The sequence below is a fragment of the Myodes glareolus genome, chromosome 12 (assembly GCF_982192425.1).
Source record: "Myodes glareolus chromosome 12, mMyoGla1.1, whole genome shotgun sequence".
NCBI lineage: Eukaryota > Metazoa > Chordata > Mammalia > Rodentia > Cricetidae > Myodes > Myodes glareolus.
The window spans coordinates 34,181,044-34,202,390 of record NC_142037.1 but is presented as its reverse complement, the minus strand read 5'-3'; the positions used below and the strand labels follow the sequence as shown (position 1 = coordinate 34,202,390).

At 38.5% G+C, this 21,347-nt stretch overlaps 1 protein-coding gene across 1 annotated transcript; it reads left to right on the top strand.

Moving 5' to 3' along the window:
* Positions 1 to 2,653: 2,653 nt before the first annotated feature.
* Positions 2,654 to 20,472, top strand: Adamdec1 (ADAM like decysin 1). Its single transcript, XM_048422184.3, has 14 exons — positions 2,654 to 2,888; positions 4,695 to 4,813; positions 6,116 to 6,192; positions 7,332 to 7,410; positions 7,712 to 7,788; positions 10,458 to 10,644; positions 10,846 to 10,905; positions 12,089 to 12,160; positions 12,429 to 12,598; positions 12,963 to 13,044; positions 13,719 to 13,849; positions 16,150 to 16,324; positions 18,250 to 18,335; positions 19,541 to 20,472. The coding sequence occupies exons 1-14, from the start codon at positions 2,840 to 2,842 to the stop codon at positions 19,545 to 19,547; spliced, it is 1,371 nt and encodes a 456-aa protein (XP_048278141.3). The 5' UTR covers positions 2,654 to 2,839; the 3' UTR covers positions 19,548 to 20,472.
* The last annotated feature ends 875 nt before the right edge of the window (positions 20,473 to 21,347 follow it).

Genomic DNA, 21,347 nt, shown 5'->3' with positions numbered 1-21,347 from the left:
ATTCCTGAGCAGTTACTTCAGAGGAAGGACGGTCCTTCCCGCCTTAAACCTGTCAGCCAGCCCAGTAACTCCTGCCCACTCAAATAGCACTGGTGTAGACTTCATCCTAGAGACAACTGAAACCATTGTGAAAAATGTCTACAATCAAATATTTGCAATCCTTTGGTTTTTATATCAATTACCCTTTCTTGCACCTTAATGATTAAGAGACATATATTTAAGATAGTCCATAAAAACTGGAGTACATCTCTTATTTTTTTCAGTAATATATACAATGAAAATAATAGTCTTTGAATTTATACTCCATAGCTGTTGTTAAAATGAGAAAATTAAAAAGATATGTGAAAGTCTTTAAATATATAAGGGATTATTGTAATTTTGTGGGTGTAAAAATTCTGTTTCAATTTCTTCTTAGACAATATTTAGACACCAACCCCACACCACCCAAAACACTTTATTATGAAATATCTGGAAGTGTCGCAAGCTTCATTGGAACAAGAGTCTCTGTAATCAGGATGTTGGTTAAAATTCCTTAATTTTATGGTCGTAAGTTAAGGTCTATGTTTAGCCGATTCTTGAAAATCAGATTCAACAAAAATTTTGCACATATGCCATTTCTCATCCCCTCCAGATGCATTTAGTAAACAATTTCTTCACTGTTATTTCCAGCTTTAATTTATAGACTGATATTCAGCCCACTAGTAAACATCGACAGGATCGATGAAAGAGTTGTTTTCAGAGCCTTTGCATGGAAGGTCTGTTCAATGAATGTTGTTAAGCCGTGATCTTCAAAATGCCATTTTTCAAGGGCATGCCAAGAGATGCAGCTCCTGTCTTTGATGGGTTGACAGACTACAGCTCTTACCAATGCACCACAAAGGAAGTTGTCAGCTACAAAACACATGCAGTTGACAAGCTGAGGGCTGGAGTCCATTCCAGACCTCTGTGTCCCTTCGCTGTTTCAGTCAATCAGTCAGCAAGTGTGACAGTTTTATGAGCTAAATGTTTCTCAGATTTATATCTTGGTTTTTTTCTTTTTTTAAATGAAGTATCTTTGTTACTGTTGTATTTTTATTTTTTAACTTCTGAAATTAAAACATAATTACATTATTTCTTCCTTTCCCTTCCCTCCATCTCCCATGTACTCTCTTGCTTGTTCTCTCAGCTGCCTTGATACTAAAACACTTGTGAATATTATGCAAGATAGGAAACGGATAAGCATTAAGACATTCCAGGAACTTGTTTGCATTTTATGCTAAAAGACAAATTATTGTGCATTAGTAATATTTTAATGAGTACTGGGAAGGATTAAAAGTGGAATGCTTATCTTTGGGACCAGTAAAAAAAAATATAGGGCTACACAGTGTCAGTTCAAGAGGAGGAAGAAAATGCACAAGGTCAGACAGATTCAAGTGTGACAACACAGGGTATGGTCAGTGGTTAGAAGACACAGCTTTGCAGGCTGAGAAGTCTTCTAAGTGGAAGTTCAATGTGGGGCCGACTGCCTAAAGTCACTGAGTCATCTCAGAGCAATAACTTCCAGTTGATCTTTCTTTCCTTTTCAACTGTGTATTGTCATCTTTAGGAATTAATTCTAAGAGTCAAAACAATGCACATAACTACATGTAATATATGTGCACAAGGCAATATGCAAAGGTCCTTCAAGTGGCATGTTGTTGTTTAATGTCGTGAGGCTTCTTACAGTATAATTCTATACAAAAATAACAAGTACCTTAAAGCCTTTATGCAGTGGAATCGACAATCTAGTCCCTTCCTTATATCACTGCATAAAAGACGAATGAAAGTGAGCTGTGAAGATGTCAACAGAGCTAATTTCCTGCTGTTGGGCTATCTACTGACTGTTATCCTTCTCTACGCTTCTGTTTAAGAAATGAAAATATAAAATTCAGGTAATCAGCAAGACATTATTTTGGCTGAAGAGGAACTCATTGTATTCTTCAGTTAGATTCACATGCACATGGTTGGGTTAAAGCTAACACTGTTCAGACTATTTTCGTATGTAGGCTTCATTGCAGTTCTGTATGTGCGTTTATGCCTCCGAGTTTGTGTAACCTCATATGAACTTTGAAAGAAACTTTGCAGGTGTTATTACCAGAATCTCCTTTTGCATTTAAAAACAGAGATTTACATCATTAAAGTTTGCAGAATTTTGCTTGGTGCTATGTTTTTAAGATGACAGACTTGGAACTGGGAAGATGGCTTAGTGTTAAGAGCACTGGCTGCTCTTGCAGAGGACCTAAGTTCAGTGATTCCCACCACCCACATAGCAACTCATAAACATCTGGAACTCCAGTTCCAAGACACCCTTTTTTGACCTCAGTAGGCACCACATATGCTTGTGGTGCACAGAAATACAGGTAGACAAAGTACCTGTATAAAGTAAAAGAAAAAATTAAAAGAAGACATGATTTTTTTTGCTAGGTTCTTAAAATATGGGCACAATAGTGACATTGTGGCATTTTATACATTTGCAAATGCATATGTAATTAAGTGCTTGGGCCCCTGAGTCTCAGTCTTCACACTGCTATCAAGGCAGAACTCAAGGGAAGCAGCCGCCCAGCTGTAAACCCTTACTGAGCCTCCCAACAGATGTAAACATTGGTCTCAAAGGAGGAACATTCTCTGGATTTTGATGCTGCAGTTCATTGGCCAGTCTGCAACACAATTAGGAAACATCCCATAATCTCACAAGTTAAATTCTCGAGACTTTATGTTCCTTTTCAACATCTAAAGAGAACTAGAGGGAGATCGAACTGGCCACTGGAGAGAGCATAACTGTGTGCTGCTTGGAACCTCTCAGCTACCCTCAGAAGCCAGCATGTCATGGGTCCTGCTTTCTGTCCTATGTCTCATCATTCAAACCCAAGGTAAGTATGGATATCTTGAAGAAAAAAAATCAGATTATTTGATGAGTATACCCATGAGGAAAAAAATGACCTTTTCACTCATAATGCAAAGTTTCTTATGACTTTCCCTAGTGAAGTACAACTATATACTTACAGACATTCATAATAGTTTATACATGCATATGTATGAGTGATGGTACTTTTTAGATCACATGTGAAACATGTATTCTAAAGCCCACTATATACTTTTTTAAATTTTATATACCTCACTAAATAAAAACCATGTTTATATACGATGTGATGTTTTTTCCAAATAGATGAAACAAAGGTTGATTATTGCTCAATTTACATTTATACTAGGCAGTGAAATTGATATATATAGCCATTAATCAAGGCTATTTATGAGTTGGTACTTTGGGATATTTCTCAGTAGTAGGAAAAGATTCTCATTAGTAGAACATAGTCAAAAGAAAAGTCGTGGATCTGTAACTCTTTCTCCCTTTGAAGCTGATTATTGAGAAATTAACAACTTAACATCCATTAGCTAGAAGCTCCCTTGCTACACCATGAATACTATAAGTGCACCGATGCTATCGCTGGTTGTCTTTCTAGGGGTGGCTTTGCAATCGTGTTAAAAAGTCAAACGCATATTTACGTTCATAAACATGTACATAGTAAATCGCCTGCTGAAACAGAGGAAGACTACAGCTAGGGGTTTACCTAAGCTTAAAACACTTCCTACTTGTTAAGTGCAGGGCTGGCTTTTGTGCATCTTATGTTTCTTACATTGTTAAGCCCTAGTGAGGTACCCAAAGAGATTGTAAAGTAGAACAACATTGATAATAATTGGGTCATAGAAACATGCATGTTAATGAAATCGTTTTAAGTCCCTTTAGTCAGTCCTTGTGAACTCTGAGGTCATGGTTATGGTTGCGATTTGTACAATAATTAAGTTAAGTGTCACAACTCTAATGAACTCTGATCACTGTCCTAAGTAAGAATCTGTCTCAAAGCTGTGGAAACACAAGCATTCAATGGTATGATTGACCTCTGTGAACAATTGCAAAATTCCAAAAAGCAGAAAAGATGTGTCTGTATTTTCCTATAATGGTGCTTTAGATTTTCACACAGTTTTTATGTACAGCTTTTATATTAATCTATGTAGACAACAAAGGACAGGAAGGCAAAGTGACTGTCATTAAGCCTTTTACCTAGGACAGCAAGTCGTATCTTCTGACTCTGAATCCTTTCTTTCCTTACCATGTGCAAACAAGAGAAACTGTCTATCTTGCACAACTTAAAGTTACATGAAGAAGATCCTTTTACTATAAAAATTTCCCCCACTTGCTCTTTGATCTTTTAAATCCTCTCCGAGGAAGGGTCAATGAGAGCTTTATAACCTGTGAAACCTACAATTTTGAGGGTAAAACTGTAAAGAAAGATGAACTTGGTTTACTGCCCACTGAGGCAAGAAATGACTGGGAATAGGATCTCTCCTAAGTAAAGTATTACTTGCACGTGGATATTTTCATATTCAGAGAGAGAGAGAGTAGGTCAGAGAAATTGCAAGCTGAAAAGAACTGCAAAGGAATGCACCCAGTTACTACAGGCAGAGTCCAGGCTTACCAATCAATGTTCTTATGAGCTACTTCTGTACAAAGAGGTACGCAGTTTTCCAGGGTGGGCTAGAAGTTAGGGAGACAGGAAACAATCCTTTGTCATTAAAGTTGAAGCAAGAATGGTTAATTCATGTCCGTAGGACAAAGCAATCAGCCCAAACCAAAACACTGTCGACTTTTCTTATCAGCATTTTCTGGCTTTCTCTAGTGATAGACACAAAGTCAAGCCCCGAGTTAAAGCTCCACGAAATAGTTCGTCCTAAAAAGCTAAACATTTCACCCGGAAGAGGAACTGAGAACAACCAGACAGAGAGATATGGCAAAGAGGTAAGTCGTGTTTCACCATTATCTGAAGACAGAAATGAAGGGCTTTGGGGGGTAGTGTGACGTCATAGTCACCTTCCAGCAGCTGCGTGTGCAATCCTTCTATGACTCGGCTGCTGAAGATTCTGGAGTGCAGTGCTCAAGGGGGGCACAGAAGGATTATTGGGGCATGAAGTTTATTAGAAACATCATTAAACCCACAGGCAAACAAATAGGGAGACAAGAGCATGGTTAGGTGTGTTAGGAGAGTTCATGAACCAGAACCAAAGATAGACAGCATGGCAGAAATGCAATCAGGCTCAAGAGGGAAGTTTGGGGGTTCCCCTTAAGAGAAACCCTTAGAGGAAGTCAGGGTTTCTACAACAGGAGTCTACAGCCAAACTCTTTGATTCTCGGAGAGCAAGGAGGCTGGGGAACAGGATACTTGGCCAGTGGTGTAGCCCTTTAAAGTGTCTCAGGCTGTAAGCTTATTTCTTAGCTGGGGAATCTGGGCTCCCGGAAGTCTGTTAGCTAGAGCTTCACAGACAGTGCTCTGGGAACGATGGAGGGCTTGCCAGTGTCTGTGAGAGGGGAGGGGCGGCCACAGGCACTATGGCCTGCACAGTAGTCTCATCTTAACCCTTCAGAGGAAAGACATCAGATGGCTTTTCAGAATTTGGCTATAATTTAACATCAGAGAAGCAACTGCCTGGCTCGATGATAATGGCAAAGCTTCTTAGACATGCCCTCAACTCTGTGGGAGAAAAGAAGGGATCACAAGCAAGGCAGACAGTTCTAGAAGGAGACTTTCAATTTTCTGAGTTCTGCCTTCTCTTTACCCACCAACTCCTAGTAACTACAGTAACTACACTTTTCTACAATGTACAATGTATTCTACTATGTTGCTGATGTTCCCTCTTTATAATATTTATTATTTAGTTCTTAGTGGAATTTTAAAACCATTTTAAAATATATTTCAGTGGAAATACATTGCAAGAGATGATGATTTCTTGTCCTGTTGGTAATTTATTATGGTATACAGGACAGGGTATTTATTATACATTGAAGCAAATGGCAAGTTTCTGTGTAGCAAATTAGAGATAGATTGATGTGTGTAGCTGTCAGGTGATTTTATTTTAGGAAGTCCTTTTATGTGCAGATTACATTTTTAGACATAAGAAAGATAAAATGTAGGAGAAATACTTTAAATTTTTGTATCTTTGCTATTGCAATGTATAGTGTCCATAATTGGCATGTTGTAATATTTATAATTTTTAAATTGGCTGAGAATTATGAGCTTATAACTGTATCATTAAATATTTTCAGGAAAGATATGCGCCTGAAGTTCAGTATCAGATCATACTAAATGGAGAAGAAATTATCTTTCACCTAAAGAGAGCCAAGTAAGGACAATTACTTCCTGAAAACCCAGCCACTGGTTTTATTCTCAGAATATTGGGAAACTTCTCCTTGGCTGTAGCTTCATTTCTGTGAATGAGAAAAAATATCCTGGCAAAATCACATTGGGGGAGAGAGGGGTTGCTCTGGCTTACAATTCTAGGCTGTAGTTCCTCACTGCAGGGAATCACAGTGCCAGGACCTTGAAGCAGCTGTGTGTCAGCCACAGAACGCAAACATGTTTCCTGCTCAGCTAACTTTGCCTACTCTTATGCTCTCTGAGGCCCCATATCCAGGAATGGTGTCTTGGGGTTCACTTCAGGCTTGGGTTTCCCACGTAAGATAAGGCATCCAGGACAATCTGCCATAAATGTCCACAGGGGATTCAATGCCCAATAAGAGGAAGAAACAGTAGGATCTCCAGAATGAGGCCTGTCTTACACAGTGAGACAAGCGACAAGCATCGGACCCTGTATCAAAAGAGGTGGGAGGCGAGGGCTCACAGATGGGTTTATCTTCTGATCTCCATGTGTGTGTTGCAACATATGCAATTGCACACAAACACACATGTATAGAATTTCCCCCAACACACACATATGCAAGAATTATCCCTAAGCCTGAATCAGGGTACACAACCAAGCGATAAAGTCTAGGGGAAGAAGAAAGGGGCATCACAAATTTTCTTTTTTTTAATTGAGTTTTTTAAATTGATTTTTATTGAGCTCTACAGTTTTCTTTGCTCCCCTCCCTGCCTCTCCCCTCCCCTAAAGTCCCCATGCTCCCAATTTTTTACAGTCAGTAAGCCTCCTTAGTTGGTCTCTTACCCATACCTGTGATTCAGCCCCCTCCAAAGATCGTGTCTTTGCACCAAAGAACCCTATCAGGCTTGTACCCACTCATGTTGGAAGAGGAATCTGCAAGGGAAAAGTAATTGAGTGAATTTCCCCCTTTGGGGTTAATAAATGTGACTACATGCTTTGATTTATTTTAGTAGGGAAGTCCCAATGTTGGGAAAAGATCAATGGTCAAAAGCTAACTCAGTGCCACTGTATACACAGCTATTCCCATAGTACAGAAGAAAATACAGAGAAGTCAGTATTTGCTGGTATCATGAGTGCATTGTGCACCTTTGTACTCTCCACAGACGTCTTCTGGGGTCAGAGGACACTGAAACATCTTACTCAGCCAAAGGAGAAGAGGGGACCAGACGCCCTCAGGATGCGGTAGGCTCTGAATCCACCCTGGGATCTGCCATTTATCTTGTAAAATACCTAGGTCCTAGGATAGCTTTTAAAGGCATCAAGTGACTTGAAAGAGAAGGGATTACCCATAGCCAGGGAGACAGCTTTTCAAAGAGAGGAGCGAACACAGTAATACTCAGACACACAATACTAATGTACCTACACATTCAATTAGACATCCCTACCTACTTAACCAAAGTTATTAAAAAATATTTGTTTGCTTATTGTGTGTGTGTATGTGAAATGTCTAAATTTATACAATACGATATATTTTCTTCTCCAGAAACCCTGCTACTATGAAGGCCACATCCTGAATGCAAGGGACTCTCTTGCCAGTATCAGTACATGCGATGGGTTGAGGTGAGAATTGTCATAGAACATATTAAATACTAAGCGACTGTCACACAGCCTTGAGTTGTCCCCGTGTCTTCTCTTGTCCTCACACTGTTTGGATTGTTCATGCTCACCCCAAACCCACTGGATTGTGCGGTTAAGCTGATGGACAAGCTATCCTGGTACAGTCACTTCATTAACCTGTTGTTCCAGGAGTCAGCCCCAACTCTGTCATTATAAAAATGCCTCCCTCCAAGGACATAGTTTTATTGGCCTTTACATTGGCTTTACAGTATGTCAACCTATGGAGCAACTTCCTGTTTCTAAACTGATTATCTTCATAGGAAAAGAGTCTTTAAGTTATTCCTGGTCTCGATGTGTTACGCAGCTGTTCTGAATGAACCTCTTGTTGTTCTCTCTAGGGTTCTGGGTGCCTAAATAGTCATTTACTGCTTTCTCCACTCTATCCATAGTAACTGCCATGGAATATTGGATAAATAAAAAAGCAAACAATAGGAAAATATTTACTAGATTCATGGTGTTAACTCCAAATACTCTGGAATTGCTTCATTTTAGTAATTCTTGAGGCTACTCTGGAAAATGTATAGACTTCCTTTCTTTGTTCCTTTTTTTTCCATTTTAATTGAAAATAGATCCTTTTCTCACATACTGTGTCCTGATTGTGGCTTTGCCTCACTTAACTCGTCCCAATTCTTCCACCATCTCCATCCATCCAGTTCTCTCTCCTTTCTGTCTCTCATTAGAAAATAAGCAAAATTCTAAGGGCTATTTATACTATACTACACTATAATAAAAAAAACTAATAAATACAAATAGAATTTTAAAAAGCAAAATAAAACAACAACAGCAACAACAAAAGAGAAGTAAAGAAGTCCAAGAAGAGACACGAGAAACAGATACATTCTCAGGTCCCTGAGTTATCTAGTCTTAGGTTCTTGGTCACCAAAACAGTGTTGGGTACCTCATGAAGTGGACCTTATGTCTAATGAGATATTGACAGGTTACTTCCACAAGCTTTATGCCACTATTGCACCAACATGTCTTGTAGGCAGGACACCATTGTAGATCAAAGGGTTGTGGCTGAATTGGTGATTACATTTCTCCTATGGTAGCATGCAGAGTATCTTCCTACACCAAAAATGAAAGTTTATAGGGGTGAAGGCTCTTTGTGGGCACCAGTTCCACTTCCCCATATTCAGTGAGTTTGTGTAGTAATGTCATCAGCAATGGGGCCTAAGTGCCAGTTATGGAGAACAGTCTATATCCTTGCCAATAGCCTGAGTTATTTGGGGGTTTCCATGAGACCCCTTTGCCCAACAATTTGATTAGATGTGAGCTAATCTCTGGAAAGCTTCATTTGGTGATAAAAAATGACCAATTGGGGCTTTCTCTCCCCAATTGTTTGGTGGTTTCATATAGATCCCCTTCATATATGCATATATTTCACTGTATTAAGCTTTCAAACTACCACTCAAATGGTCCTTAATTTTAGCTCTCTCTCCCCATATCCTCCCACATTTTCCTCTCTTCTCTCCACTTCCCCCATTGAACCTCTCATTTTGGTCTCTCCTAACTATCTGTAATTATCTATTCTACCTAGAGCTATCTTTTCCCCTTAGTACTGAGTTCTATACCTAACCTCTGTGGTTCTACAGACTATAGCTTGATTGTCACTGACTTAATAGATGATATCCACATATAAACAAATGCATACCATATTTGACTTTCTGGGTCTAGTACACCTCACTCAGGATAAATTTTTCTAGTTCCGTCCATTTACCTGTGAATTTCATGATGATATTTTTTGACAGTTGAATAACATTGTGTAAATGTGCCACATTTTTAAAAATTTGTTCATCTGTTGAGCGACATCTAGGTTGTTTCCAATTTCTCACTATTGTGAGTAGAACAGCAATGAACATGGTTGAGCAAGTGTCTGTGTGGTCGGAAGAAGCATCCTTCGGCCAAGAGTGGTCTAACTGGATCTTAAAATAGATTGAGTCCTGCCCTTTCGAAGAACTGCCACACCGATTTTCATAGAGACTATACATGTTTGTACTCCCATCAGCAATGGAAAAGTGTTCCCCTTACTCCTCATCCCTGCCATCATGAGCTGTTTTTTGTTTTATTGATCTTAGCCATTCTGATAGGTTTAAGATGGAATCGAAGTACTTTTAATTTTCATTTCGCTGACGACTAAAGATGTTGAATATTTCTTTACGTGTTTCTCAGTCATTTGATTTTCCTATTTTGAGAATTCTCCGTTTTTATCTTTATCCTCTTTTAAAATCATTTCCCCCTGATATCTATTTTTTGAATTGTTTATATATTTTAGATGTTATCCCTCTTTTGGATGTGTAGTTGGTAAAACTCTTTTCCTAGTCTGTAACCTGCCACTCTTTCCTAATGGCGGGGTCCTTTGCTGCACAGAGGCTTTTCTGTTTCCTGATGTCCTGCTATTAATTGTTGACACCAGTGACTGAGGACACGGGTTCCATTTCAGTATCGGGCAAATAATGATTGTAATTTGAGTGACTGTGTGCCATTCACAGGGACTATGACTGAAAATCTGTGTGTGAGGCTGGAATGGAGAAAGAGTTACCACTCCATCCTGAGTGGGACGTATGAGAATGGGCATGCCACGTCATCCTAAAACACAATCTTATATCCCACAGAGGGTACTTCACACATCATGATCAAAGGTATCAGATAAAGCCTCTGCAAGGCACAGATGAGGGAGAACATGCCGTCCTTCCGGACAGCCAGGGGGAACCAGACACTGCTAAAAACAAGCATGTTGACAAGCGTGCTGGCAGGAAACAAAGCCATCTTCGAATTTCCAGGTCACTGAAAAGCCCCAAAGTGAGTATAGCTTTAAAGCCTACGTATTTTGGCTGTCGAAGCAAGGACATAAGGTGCACAGGTTTATTCAGAAACGACTAGTATATGTAAAGTCTCCGTTTATGTCTTTTTAAATTTATTTTGGGGACGAAAATGTGAGTACCTGAATCAGTGTGAGTAGAGGTGATTACTAATGTGGTTCTCTTTTTATCTGTAAAACAGGAAGACCCCCTTCAAGTTCAGAAATACCTTAACCTCTTCTTGGTGCTGGATAATGCCTTTGTGAGTACATCGAATCCCTTTCCTAGTTCTCCTAACTTACGAGTCAGATTCAAAGAAGCCATTAGACTTGTCTACTTTCTGTTGACCTAGACTTTTTGGCTGCGTTGTTGACAACAATTTTCACACATCCCATACCACTTATTATTAATCAGTCATCAAATATTCATCTAAAGGTAATAGACTTGATACTGTATATCTGTGTTCCAGTTTGCTTTCTGTCACTGTGGTAAACACCATGACTGAAAGCACCTTGGGGGAGGGGAAGGCTTATGTGGTTTACAACTTACAGTCCATTGTCAAGGGAAGACAAGGCAGAAACTCGAGACAGGACCTGAAGCAGACACCATGCAGGAGCAGCTACTGGCATGCTGCCCTGGCCTGCTCAGTTACTTTTCATGCATAGGCCAGGTCCACCTACTTGGGGTTAGCACAGCCCACAGTGAGCTGGGGCTTCCCACATCAATAAGCAATCAAGAAAATGTTCCACAGAGATGCCCACAGTCTGACAAAGGCTATTCTTCAATTGATGTTCTTCTTAGGTGATTCTGTAAAAGGAAAGTCGACAAAAACTAAACAGCAAGTGCCTATAAGCAATGAACCATAAAACCATTAAAGAAAAATATTTTACTAAAGTATTAGATTGTTTTAATAGTTTACTATAAAATGTAAATGTCAATTTAATAGATATCATGCAAATATGAACCCAAAGATATACACAATTTACAAAGATATAAATATAATGAAGCTAGACTTTATGCTGTCTCATAATCAAACCTGAATTAATATTTAGTGAATGCATAATATTTAAACTATTAATTTTATGTAGTCAAATTGAAGAAAAGTAAGAAAACCCAGTTCTAATTCTATAGTCCTAATTTGGAATGCTGCGGCAGGAAGATCATAAGTTTAATGAAATCGTCTTGACTGTGTAGTGAAAATATGCCTCATGATACACCAAATCAAACTAACAAAGAGAAAGATGAAAGACGTTATTATGAATTCCTAATTTTTATCTTTTCCAAACCTCTATATTTGAAATAGAATTTGTTGAAATAGAATCTAATATAAGGCAGCCATGAATTGATCAGATGTTAACTAGGTTAAAACACGTAAAACTTCTGTTTAATCCTGTTTCCATCAGCCTTCTCACTTCAATTTTCTATTTTAATTTTGTATTTTTCAGTATAAGACGTATAATGGGAATGTGACTAAAATAAGAAGCTTTGTGTTTGAGGTGCTGAATTTGCTCAATGTGGTAAGGCATTTGTCATGTACGTGTGTTTCTACACCTGTGCATAGGGCTTCCTCTGTGACGTATACTGGATGGGGCTAAGAGACACCTAAGGGTGAGCACTCATCAAGGTGAAAATCATACACAGTAACAAAGGCATCTTCTAGAATTTCTGTTTTCATGACGGACATTTATGATATTTATTGCATCCCTTTATCATCATTTGTGGTCTCCAAGGGTGCTAAAACTAAGCCTGAATGTTTTCATAAAAAAAAAAATGTTCTTTCCACAGATTTTCAGAAACATTGATACTCAAGTGTCTTTGGTGGATATGGAAATCTGGTCTGACAGGGATAAGATAAAGGTGGTACCAGGGATTGGTACCACATTCCGAAGCTTCATGAGATGGCATAACTCTGTTCTGGGAAAAAAGAAGTTCCATAACCATGCCCAGCTTCTCAGGTGAATTTCTTCTTGCCAGGGCAGGGATGCAAAGGCAGACTGGGTGGTTATCTCCAAAGTTGCTTGACAAGAATTTCTGCTCAGTCATACCTCTCCAATAAGTTGCAAGTGGCTTGATCACTGCTTACTACCATTAGCAATGGACCCATGAATTGTATGAAGGTCATTATCAGATCAATAAAGCACATTCTTGGATGCAAAATATCCATCTGTAATTGTGGGCCTGTGGTGTGGTAGAATCTGTGCCGGGTCCTCATTAACATACAGAAGGCTAGGGTACACCAAGGATGTCTATAATATCATTACCCAAAGCTTCTGGTTTCCAGAGTCAGATTGTGATAGGACTTCTTTACCTTTTACACAGTGGATCTGGCTTCCTCCAAGGGCGTGTAGGAATGGCAGCTTCGAATTCCTTGTGTTCTACATCATCAGTGTCCGTTGTTGAGGTTTGTATACTTCTACTAAGACATCCTGTGATTCCATCACTATGAAGATGGGCGTCATGCTATGTACCAGAGGAATCACCAGCTGAATTGATAAATTAAGTTAGACATAAAACCATTTTTGACCAGTGCGCTGTAGAGTCCTTGGATGATAAAATATTAGCGTTTCCAAAGGCCTCACACTTCAGTTTGTACCAAAGAATGAGGCTCACAATGTTGAGACCAAAAGGGGAGCCAGGGTCCTTCTGTGGCCTCAAGGAGCCCTAAATGAATTCTTTGCTATAGCTGGTCAGAGGTCAGACAAGGAAAAACCTTGTGTAAGGGCTTCATGTGGCCATTGCTACCAATGGCATAAGAATTACAACCTCAGTTTTATAGATGTGGCCATACCATAGCACCTAATAGTACTTTGCGTAAAGAATGCAATCAATCTAACTCTCATTTACTGAGAATTCAGGGTATAATATAGTTCAGTATTCACCGACTGAGCTACAGCACTGAGTATCCTTAGGAGCCAATCATTTCAGATATACTCAGCTAAAAGCCATAGTTGAAAAATGAACTTAAGAATACACTATTCTTCCTTTCCCAAATACTCATATTAGACATTACACATAGACACAGACTGAGAAATAACCAAATAAAGCAAGACGTAACAGGTGCTTCTATTTGTCCAGGCTAAACGAAAGAATAGTGTGACTCTCGCAGCAGTGATATCACATGAGTTGGGCCATGCCCTTGGTATGAAGGACGTTGTCTATAGTACCAAGTGTCCCTCTGGCAGCTGTGTGATGAATCAGTACCTGAGGTAAGATGATATTGTCCCAAAGTAAAGAGAAAAAATTCCATTCCCAAAGAAATGTACTGTGTGTATGTGGTAGGAGCACCGTTTCACAAAGGCTGGCTGTTCTATTCTTTTAACCTGAAGTTTCTTCATTCATGCATTTTACCAAATTCAAGGCTCATTCATTAAGATTTCTAAATATACCATCATAGAATGTATTAGTATGGCAATGACATCATTCTAACTTAAGGATCTTTTAATTTGAATTGATATCTTATTTCCTAAAAACACTATCCTGGTTAAGATGTTAATTTTAGTCTAAGACAGCCAAGATAAATATATCTTTATCCCTATCACCAACTGAGATTCTATTTTAACATATTCATTTATTATCTCATATTGCCAGTTACTTTAAAAAGACTTCAAGAAATTTGAAGATGTCCTTGTTTTCTACTGCTGAGTAGTACTCAGTTGTATAAATATATCACATTTTATTTATCCATTCTTTGGCTGAGGGGCACTTAGGTTGTTTCCAGGTTCTGGCTGTTACAAATAATGCTGCTATGTACACAGCTGAGCAAATGTCCTTGTGGTATGAATGTGCATTCTTTGGGTATATGCCCAAGAGTGTTATTGCTGTATCTTGAGGTAGATTGATTCCCAATTTGTGGAGAAACCGCCACACTGATTTCCAAAGTGGCTGTACAAGTATGACTCCACCAGCAATGGAGGAGTGCTCCCCTTACTCCACATCCTCTACAGCATAAGTTCTTTTTGGTCTTTTTTATCTTAGTCATTCTGACTGGTATAAGATGGTATCTCAGAGTCATTTTGATTTGCATTTCCTCATGGCTAAGGATGTTCAGCAATTCCTTAAGTGTCTTTCAGCCATTTGCAATCCTTCTGTTGAGAATTTTCTGTTTAGATCTGCACCCTATTTTTTGACTGATTTATTTGGTAATTTGATGTCTAGTTTCTTGAGTTCTTTACATATTTTGGAGATCAGTCCTCTGTCCGATGAAGGGTCAGTGAAGATCTTTTCCCATTTTGTAGGCTGCTGTTTTGTCTTAGTGACTGTTACCTTTGCCTTACAGAAACTTCTCAGTTTCAGGAGGTCCCATTGTTGCTCTCAGTGTCTGTGCTACTGGAGTTATATTTAAGAAGTGGTCTCCTGTGCCCATGCATTTAAAGCTACTTCCCACTTTCTCTTCAATGCGATTCAGTGTGGCTCAATCTATGTTGAGGTCTTTGATCCATCTGAACTTGAGTTTTGTGCACAGAGATAGCTATGGATCTATTTGCATTCTTCTACATGTTGGCATTCAGTTATACTGGCACCATTTGTTGAAGACACTTTCTTTTTTCCATTGTATAGTTTTAGCTTTTTTGTCAAAATTCAAGTGTTCATAGGTGTGTGGATTAATACCAGGGTTTTCAATTCGATTCCATTGGTTCACTTGTTTGTTTTTGTGCCAATATCAAGCAGTTTTTATTACTGTATCTCTATAACAGAGTTTTATGTCAGGAATATCAATGCTTCAGAAGTTCTTTTATTGTAGAGGATTGTTTTGGCTATTCTGAGTTTTTTTTTCCAAATGAAGTTGAATATTGTTCTTTCAAGGTTTGTAAAGAATTGTTCTGGGATTTTGATGGAGATTGTACTGAATCTGTAGATTGCTTTTTGGTAGGATTGCCACTTTTACTATGTTAATCCTACCTATCCAAGAGTATGGAAGATCTTTCCATTTTTTGATATTTTCCACAATTTCTTTCTTCAAAGACTTAAAATTTTTGTTGTATAGGTCTTTCAGTTCTTTGGTTAATGTTACCCCAAGATATTTCATGTTATTTGTGGCTATTGTAAATGGTGATGTTTCTCTCATTTCTTTCGCAGGCCTTTTAGCCTTCATAGGAAGACTACTGACTTTTTTTTTAAGTTGATCTTGTAATCTGCCACATTATTGAAGGTGTTCATCTGCTGTAGGAGTTCCCTGGTAGAAATTTTGGGGTCACTTAATGCATACTATTATATCATCTGCAAATAGCAAAAGTTTGACTTCTTCCTTTCCAATTTGTATCCCTTTAATCTTTTGTTGTCTTATTACTCTAGCCAAAACCTTGAGTACTAAGACAAAACATTCAAGTAGAATATTACACACACTTCACTACCCACCATAGGCAGCATAGAGATGTTCTAGACAGTGACTATATTTGGCGTTTCCACTGAACTTGGTCCCACAGTGAGATATAGTAGATTCTCTATTTATTTATCACCCACAAGATTCTGTACTGTGCATAATGCTGTTCTATTTTTTCTGTTACAGTTCAAAATTCCCCAAGGATTTCAGTATTGCCAGTCGCTCACTTTTTAAAGGCTTCCTTTCCTCTAGAGGTGCAAGGTGTCTGCTGCAGGCACCTAATCCTAAAAACATCATAAAACCGACTTGTGGAAACCAAGTTCTGGAAACAGGAGAAGACTGCGACTGTGGATCTCCTAAGGTATGAAAATACATGATGTTTAAAGTTGTGTTTATCAAGATTTTAAAGCAGAATGAATGGGTAAAAGTTATATACATTAATTTTCCATTTTCTTCTTTAAATGATTTTATTTTATTTTATGTTTTAATTTGTGTGTGTGTGTGTGTGTGAGAGAGAGAGAGAGAGAGTGAAAGAGAGAGAGGGAGAGAGAGAGAGAGGGAGGGAGGGAGAGAGAGAGGGAGGGAAGGAGAGAGAGAGAGTGAGGGAGGGAGAGAGGGAGAGAAAGAGAAAGAGAAAGAGAAGGAGAAGGAGAAAGATAAAGAGAGAGTTTATGTGCATACACATAACATGGAGACCCAAGAGAGAGTGTCAGACCCCTTGGAACTGGAGCTATAAGTAATTTTGAACTGGCAAACATGGGTGCTGAGATCTGGACCCTCGTCCTCAAGACTGTTTAGCAAGTGCTCTTAGCTGCTGAGCTATATCTCCACACCCCTTTTCTTTTAGCAGTGTTCCTTTAGAAATTTGTTCTGGGGATGAAATTGGTGCTTTGGTGCTTTGCTTTTGATTTTAGTTAACTACCCCATGAAAAGCGTATGTGCACACACCCTCCCACCCACTGATAAAACCCACCAATATCTGTTTATGACATTACTGCACAAAGCCAAATGAAAAGAAGGAATTGCCCACAGCATGTCCACATTCCTTGTAGACACTTGGAAATTCCTAATTTGGGGGCTAATAATTGGTGAATCCATGTGAATTTGTGGTTTAGCCATTATTTTTTGACAGCTCTTTGACAATGTAGAAAGCATCTTAGATTTCAGTGAATCAGGACATTTATACAGAAGTTTGAATTGTGTATCAGATTCTTAATGTGTCAAGATTTGATTACTTATTTGGAAGTATTTTCATATTTTCTTTTGTGTTTTCTAAGGTTTTCTTTTTGATAATGGTAATGATTCATTGATATTACCTTTGATGTCATTTTACTATTATCTTAGTCACTTATCAAATATTTTTAAGTGTTGACCCCAATTTATTCTACATAGGTAATCATTATACATCTCAATAACATTATTATCCAGGCATGATAAAAACAAATTTTAATTATAATTGAAATTTTTCCTCTATTTTAACATCATTTGAATAGTTTAGAAAGGTTCATCTTTGAAATTTTCAGTAGATTTAAGTGCAATACCTTCCAGACAAAATTTATTTGAGGAAATTCTTTGTGATTTTTCACCCCTTGGTCTTCAATGACAGTGTTCCCTGAGCACAGCATTTGTCCTGTCATTGACTTTCCCTACTTAAGGCCGCTGGAATTGACACAATGGAGTGGATATGTTTAAAAAGAGAAACTTCTCTGATCAGCTCTGAGAGTTGCACTAAAAATAAGAATTTAGAGGGAAGTTTGGTTTTTGTCCATCTAGCCAATAGTAGCATTAGCCTTAGATCTTATAAACTCTTCAGCCATGGATTCTTTGCCAGGTTTCCAGTACCAGGCATAAGTTTCCTCCTGTGTCCAATCAGAAAGCAATTGGTTACCCCCATCACATTTGATTGCACTGCAGTAGATGGTGCCTCACTTAGGATTATTATGGGTTTTTAAAAGTAAAAGAAAGCCAGGCCTGGTGGCAGCACTCAGGAGGCAAAGGCAGGCAAATTCTTGAGTTCAAGACCAACCTATTCTACATAGGAAGTTCTAGGACAGTCTGGGCTACATAGAGAGACATCTCAAAAGAAAAAAAAAGGACACAAAGTTGAGAGTGAATGAAAAGGAACAGGGTGGATCTGGAAGAAACGAGGGGCATAGCAGGGCTAAATATGATCATAATATATTCTATTAAATTCTCAAATAATAAAGTATGATACTTTAAAAAGTGAAATTTTCTTTACTATTGCCTTGTAGTAAACTTGGGGACTGTTTTGTTTGTTCTTTGTAGGAATGTACCAATCTCTGCTGTGAGCCCCTCACATGTAGGTTGAAATCCCAACCTGACTGTCCAGAAGAAGCATCCAACCATGTCACGTGAGTACTGTCTTGTCCACATTCCCCAAATGTCTTGCTGCTTTTCTTTCAGATTTCAAAAAGGTTTCCTACTGGGCTCAATAACACACTAAAAACAAAGTTCCCCTGCACTTTTTAAATGACTTAATTTTGTAGAGAAGAAAGAAAGCAGTACACACAAAATCGAGGCTGTGTGGTTGGTCATACATGTATGAGAAAATGGGTTACTCTGACATTTATGAGATTAGAGTTCCAGGGACTTATGCTGAAATTGGTTTCATTTCCTATAGTTAACATGTTAGCATGAAAAGAATTAAAGTGTGCTTCTAAGAAGACTTGATTGATGAGCACAATTTACTCTCCATCGAAGATGATAGAGATTGTTTACAAGGCTGTCAGAAATCAATAATCTTTAACAACTCAATGTAAGCTTTGACAGTTTTATTCCTTTTGTAGTGTTTCGATGGATTACAATCCAGGTGTTGTTTTGGGATGGCCTGAAGATCTGTGTGATATGGGGTAGAGAAACCAATGGCTTGGCATATGGCGTTAGGTTTTTGCTTGGGTATTTAATAGTCTCTGTACATGAAGGCTATAGCAACAGTGGGTATCAGAAAGCTGGGATTCAGGAGACACGATTGGGGAAGGGTTGTTCTGTGACCTTTTCTCAGACATTTTCAGGAATGAAAAGTGCAGGGACAGTAAAAACAGCCAACTCCAACACCATTTGGTATCACTTCCTCAGGAAAGGAACAAGGTCAAAGGAAAATGAAGGTTCCTTTTCTATTTACTAAGCATTGTTGAATACTTCAGTGAACTGTCTTGTGGGCCCACTTGGCAGAGAATTCTGGAAATCATGCCAAGACCAGAAGCAGGTGTATATAAAAGCAAAATGCAGAGCAAGCAACCAAACAAAAACCTTAGTTCCTTCGAGGAGCACAGACACCTATGCTCCTTTCTACGTAAAATAGGAAGTTCAGTATTGATGGAAGAACATTGAGCTTGGAATCTAGATATTTAAATTTCAGTCTTAATTCTGCCAAAACACTGTGGGATTGAAGACAAGTTACTGAACTTCTTCCCTTCTTGCACCGTGAAACTACTGATGTGTTCACCCAGTGAGGTTGCTGGCCTTGTTTAAAGTCTATAAATGTCCATTTGTGTCAGTACAGAATATTTTATTAGATAATAACCGTTACCTCTGTGTTTTGTTTTTCTTTAATTAGAGAATGATCCAGTGTCTCCTTCATTGAGAAGCTGCTCTACCAGGACGAAAGTCTAGAACCTGATACACCAGGAGTCTTGCCTAGTTTCACTTTGTGCTTGTATGTAGATTGGCCTGTAATGCCACGTGTGAATCCATAGATTTAGTCACTGGTTAGTAATATCCGCAAACACACTTGTGTTTCTAGTGACTGTGCAGACAGTTTCTCAATTTCTCCTAAATAATACAGTGTGACAACTATTTGCATAGCATTTTCATTGTCGAAGTTATTAGGTGTTAGAAGTAGTCTTGAGATGACAAAACATTTAGTGGAATTTCAATAGTTGTAAACAAATACACTCCAGTTCTTATAAGGGACCTCCAGTCCAAAGATTTAGGTATCTGTGTGTTCCTGGAGCCAATCCCTACTAGACACTGAAGAAAGACCTTTGCTTTTCTCTTTCCATCCTACTTTCTGCATTCCAGACAACAGGTAAACAGATGTGAGAAGTTGCCTATATGTGCAGGTTTTATCTATGGTGTGAATGCAAGAACCCTGAAGGTGTAGTTTTCGTTTCAGTCTTTGGACTGAAGAAATGAACCTTTTCTGAAACCTCAATACACTCCAGTGAATGGTTGAGTTGATCCCAAACTGCAAAAGGACAAGTGATTCAACACCAAATCTCTTTACTAGTATAGGAAAAGCAGAGCCCCAGTCCCTTGCTGTCCTCACTTCATCAAATTCCTGTCATGTCCCCGATTTGCTAGCTCATGAAATATTGATTATATCCAAACACTTTCCATGTGATCAAATAGAGTTTCTCACGTTTCTCTCACTGTCATGTGTTAGATTTATTTTAAGAAGTCTGTTATTTGCAACTTAGTGGAAATGGAAAGATAAGACTTCATTTACTGGTTGATGTAATAAACTGTGCTATCAATAAAAACAGTGAATCTGTTGTGGTCATTTTCAAAAATGAATATTTCCAATTTATTTACGTGAATCAAGATCCTGATTATTGTTCACCTTAAAAACAATCTGCCTCAATTATTTCACACCCAATATAGAAGGGGGGAAGCAAGGCAGAGGTGTGGGAGGAATCTCCTTACTAATTCTACTTACTAACATGCAACTCAAGATGAAATATTTGCATAAAATGGTCACATTTAGCCCCAAATGTTCTAAAAATCTAAGTCCTAAAAACGTGATGAATTAAAATGTCCTATTAAATAAGTCTTATCGTGAAAAGATCCGGTTTTGCTTTTGTTTATTTTTGAGATTATATTAATTACAACATTTAAGATTAATTAATTACAACATTTCTCCCTTTCCTTTCCTCCCATCAAAACTTCCCTGTACCCTTCACCACTCTCTTTCAAATTTGGGGTCTCTCTTTTTTTTTTTAATCAATTGCTATGGCATGCATCTGTGTATTTGCATATCCAAATACATTACTAAATACAGCCTGTTGAGTCTGTATTATGCTAATTCTATGTATGTTTGCAAAGCAAGCTGTTTTGCGCTACACCACCAATTAGTGTGCTCGTCCCCGGGCAGGGCCACCTATCCTACTCCCAACTTTACTCGGTTGCCTGTACTATTTTGTGTAGGACTGAGGCCTCTGAGACTTTCCCCCATCCACTTTTACAGGAAGGGAGCTTAGGTATTCGGACAGCATAAAGAAAGCACACAGTTGACACATCACCAAACTAATAATGCAATATTTATGGAATTACATAGGAAAGGCAATCATTGCTAGGTCATAAAATTGTTCCAAGAGTCATTGCTGAGACTAGGAATTACGTTCTCTGAGTGCTTGACGGGTTGC

Bases quoted from the DNA above. Each gene is read 5' to 3' on its own strand.
- Adamdec1 (XM_048422184.3), top strand. From the start codon at position 2,840: ATGTCATGGGTCCTGCTTTCTGTCCTATGTCTCATCATTCAAACCCAA. The intron at 2,889-4,694 runs GTAAGTATGGAT...GGCTTTCTCTAG, and splicing joins TCTCATCATTCAAACCCAAG to TGATAGACACAAAGTCAAGC. The intron at 6,193-7,331 runs GTAAGGACAATT...TACTCTCCACAG, and splicing joins TTTCACCTAAAGAGAGCCAA to ACGTCTTCTGGGGTCAGAGG.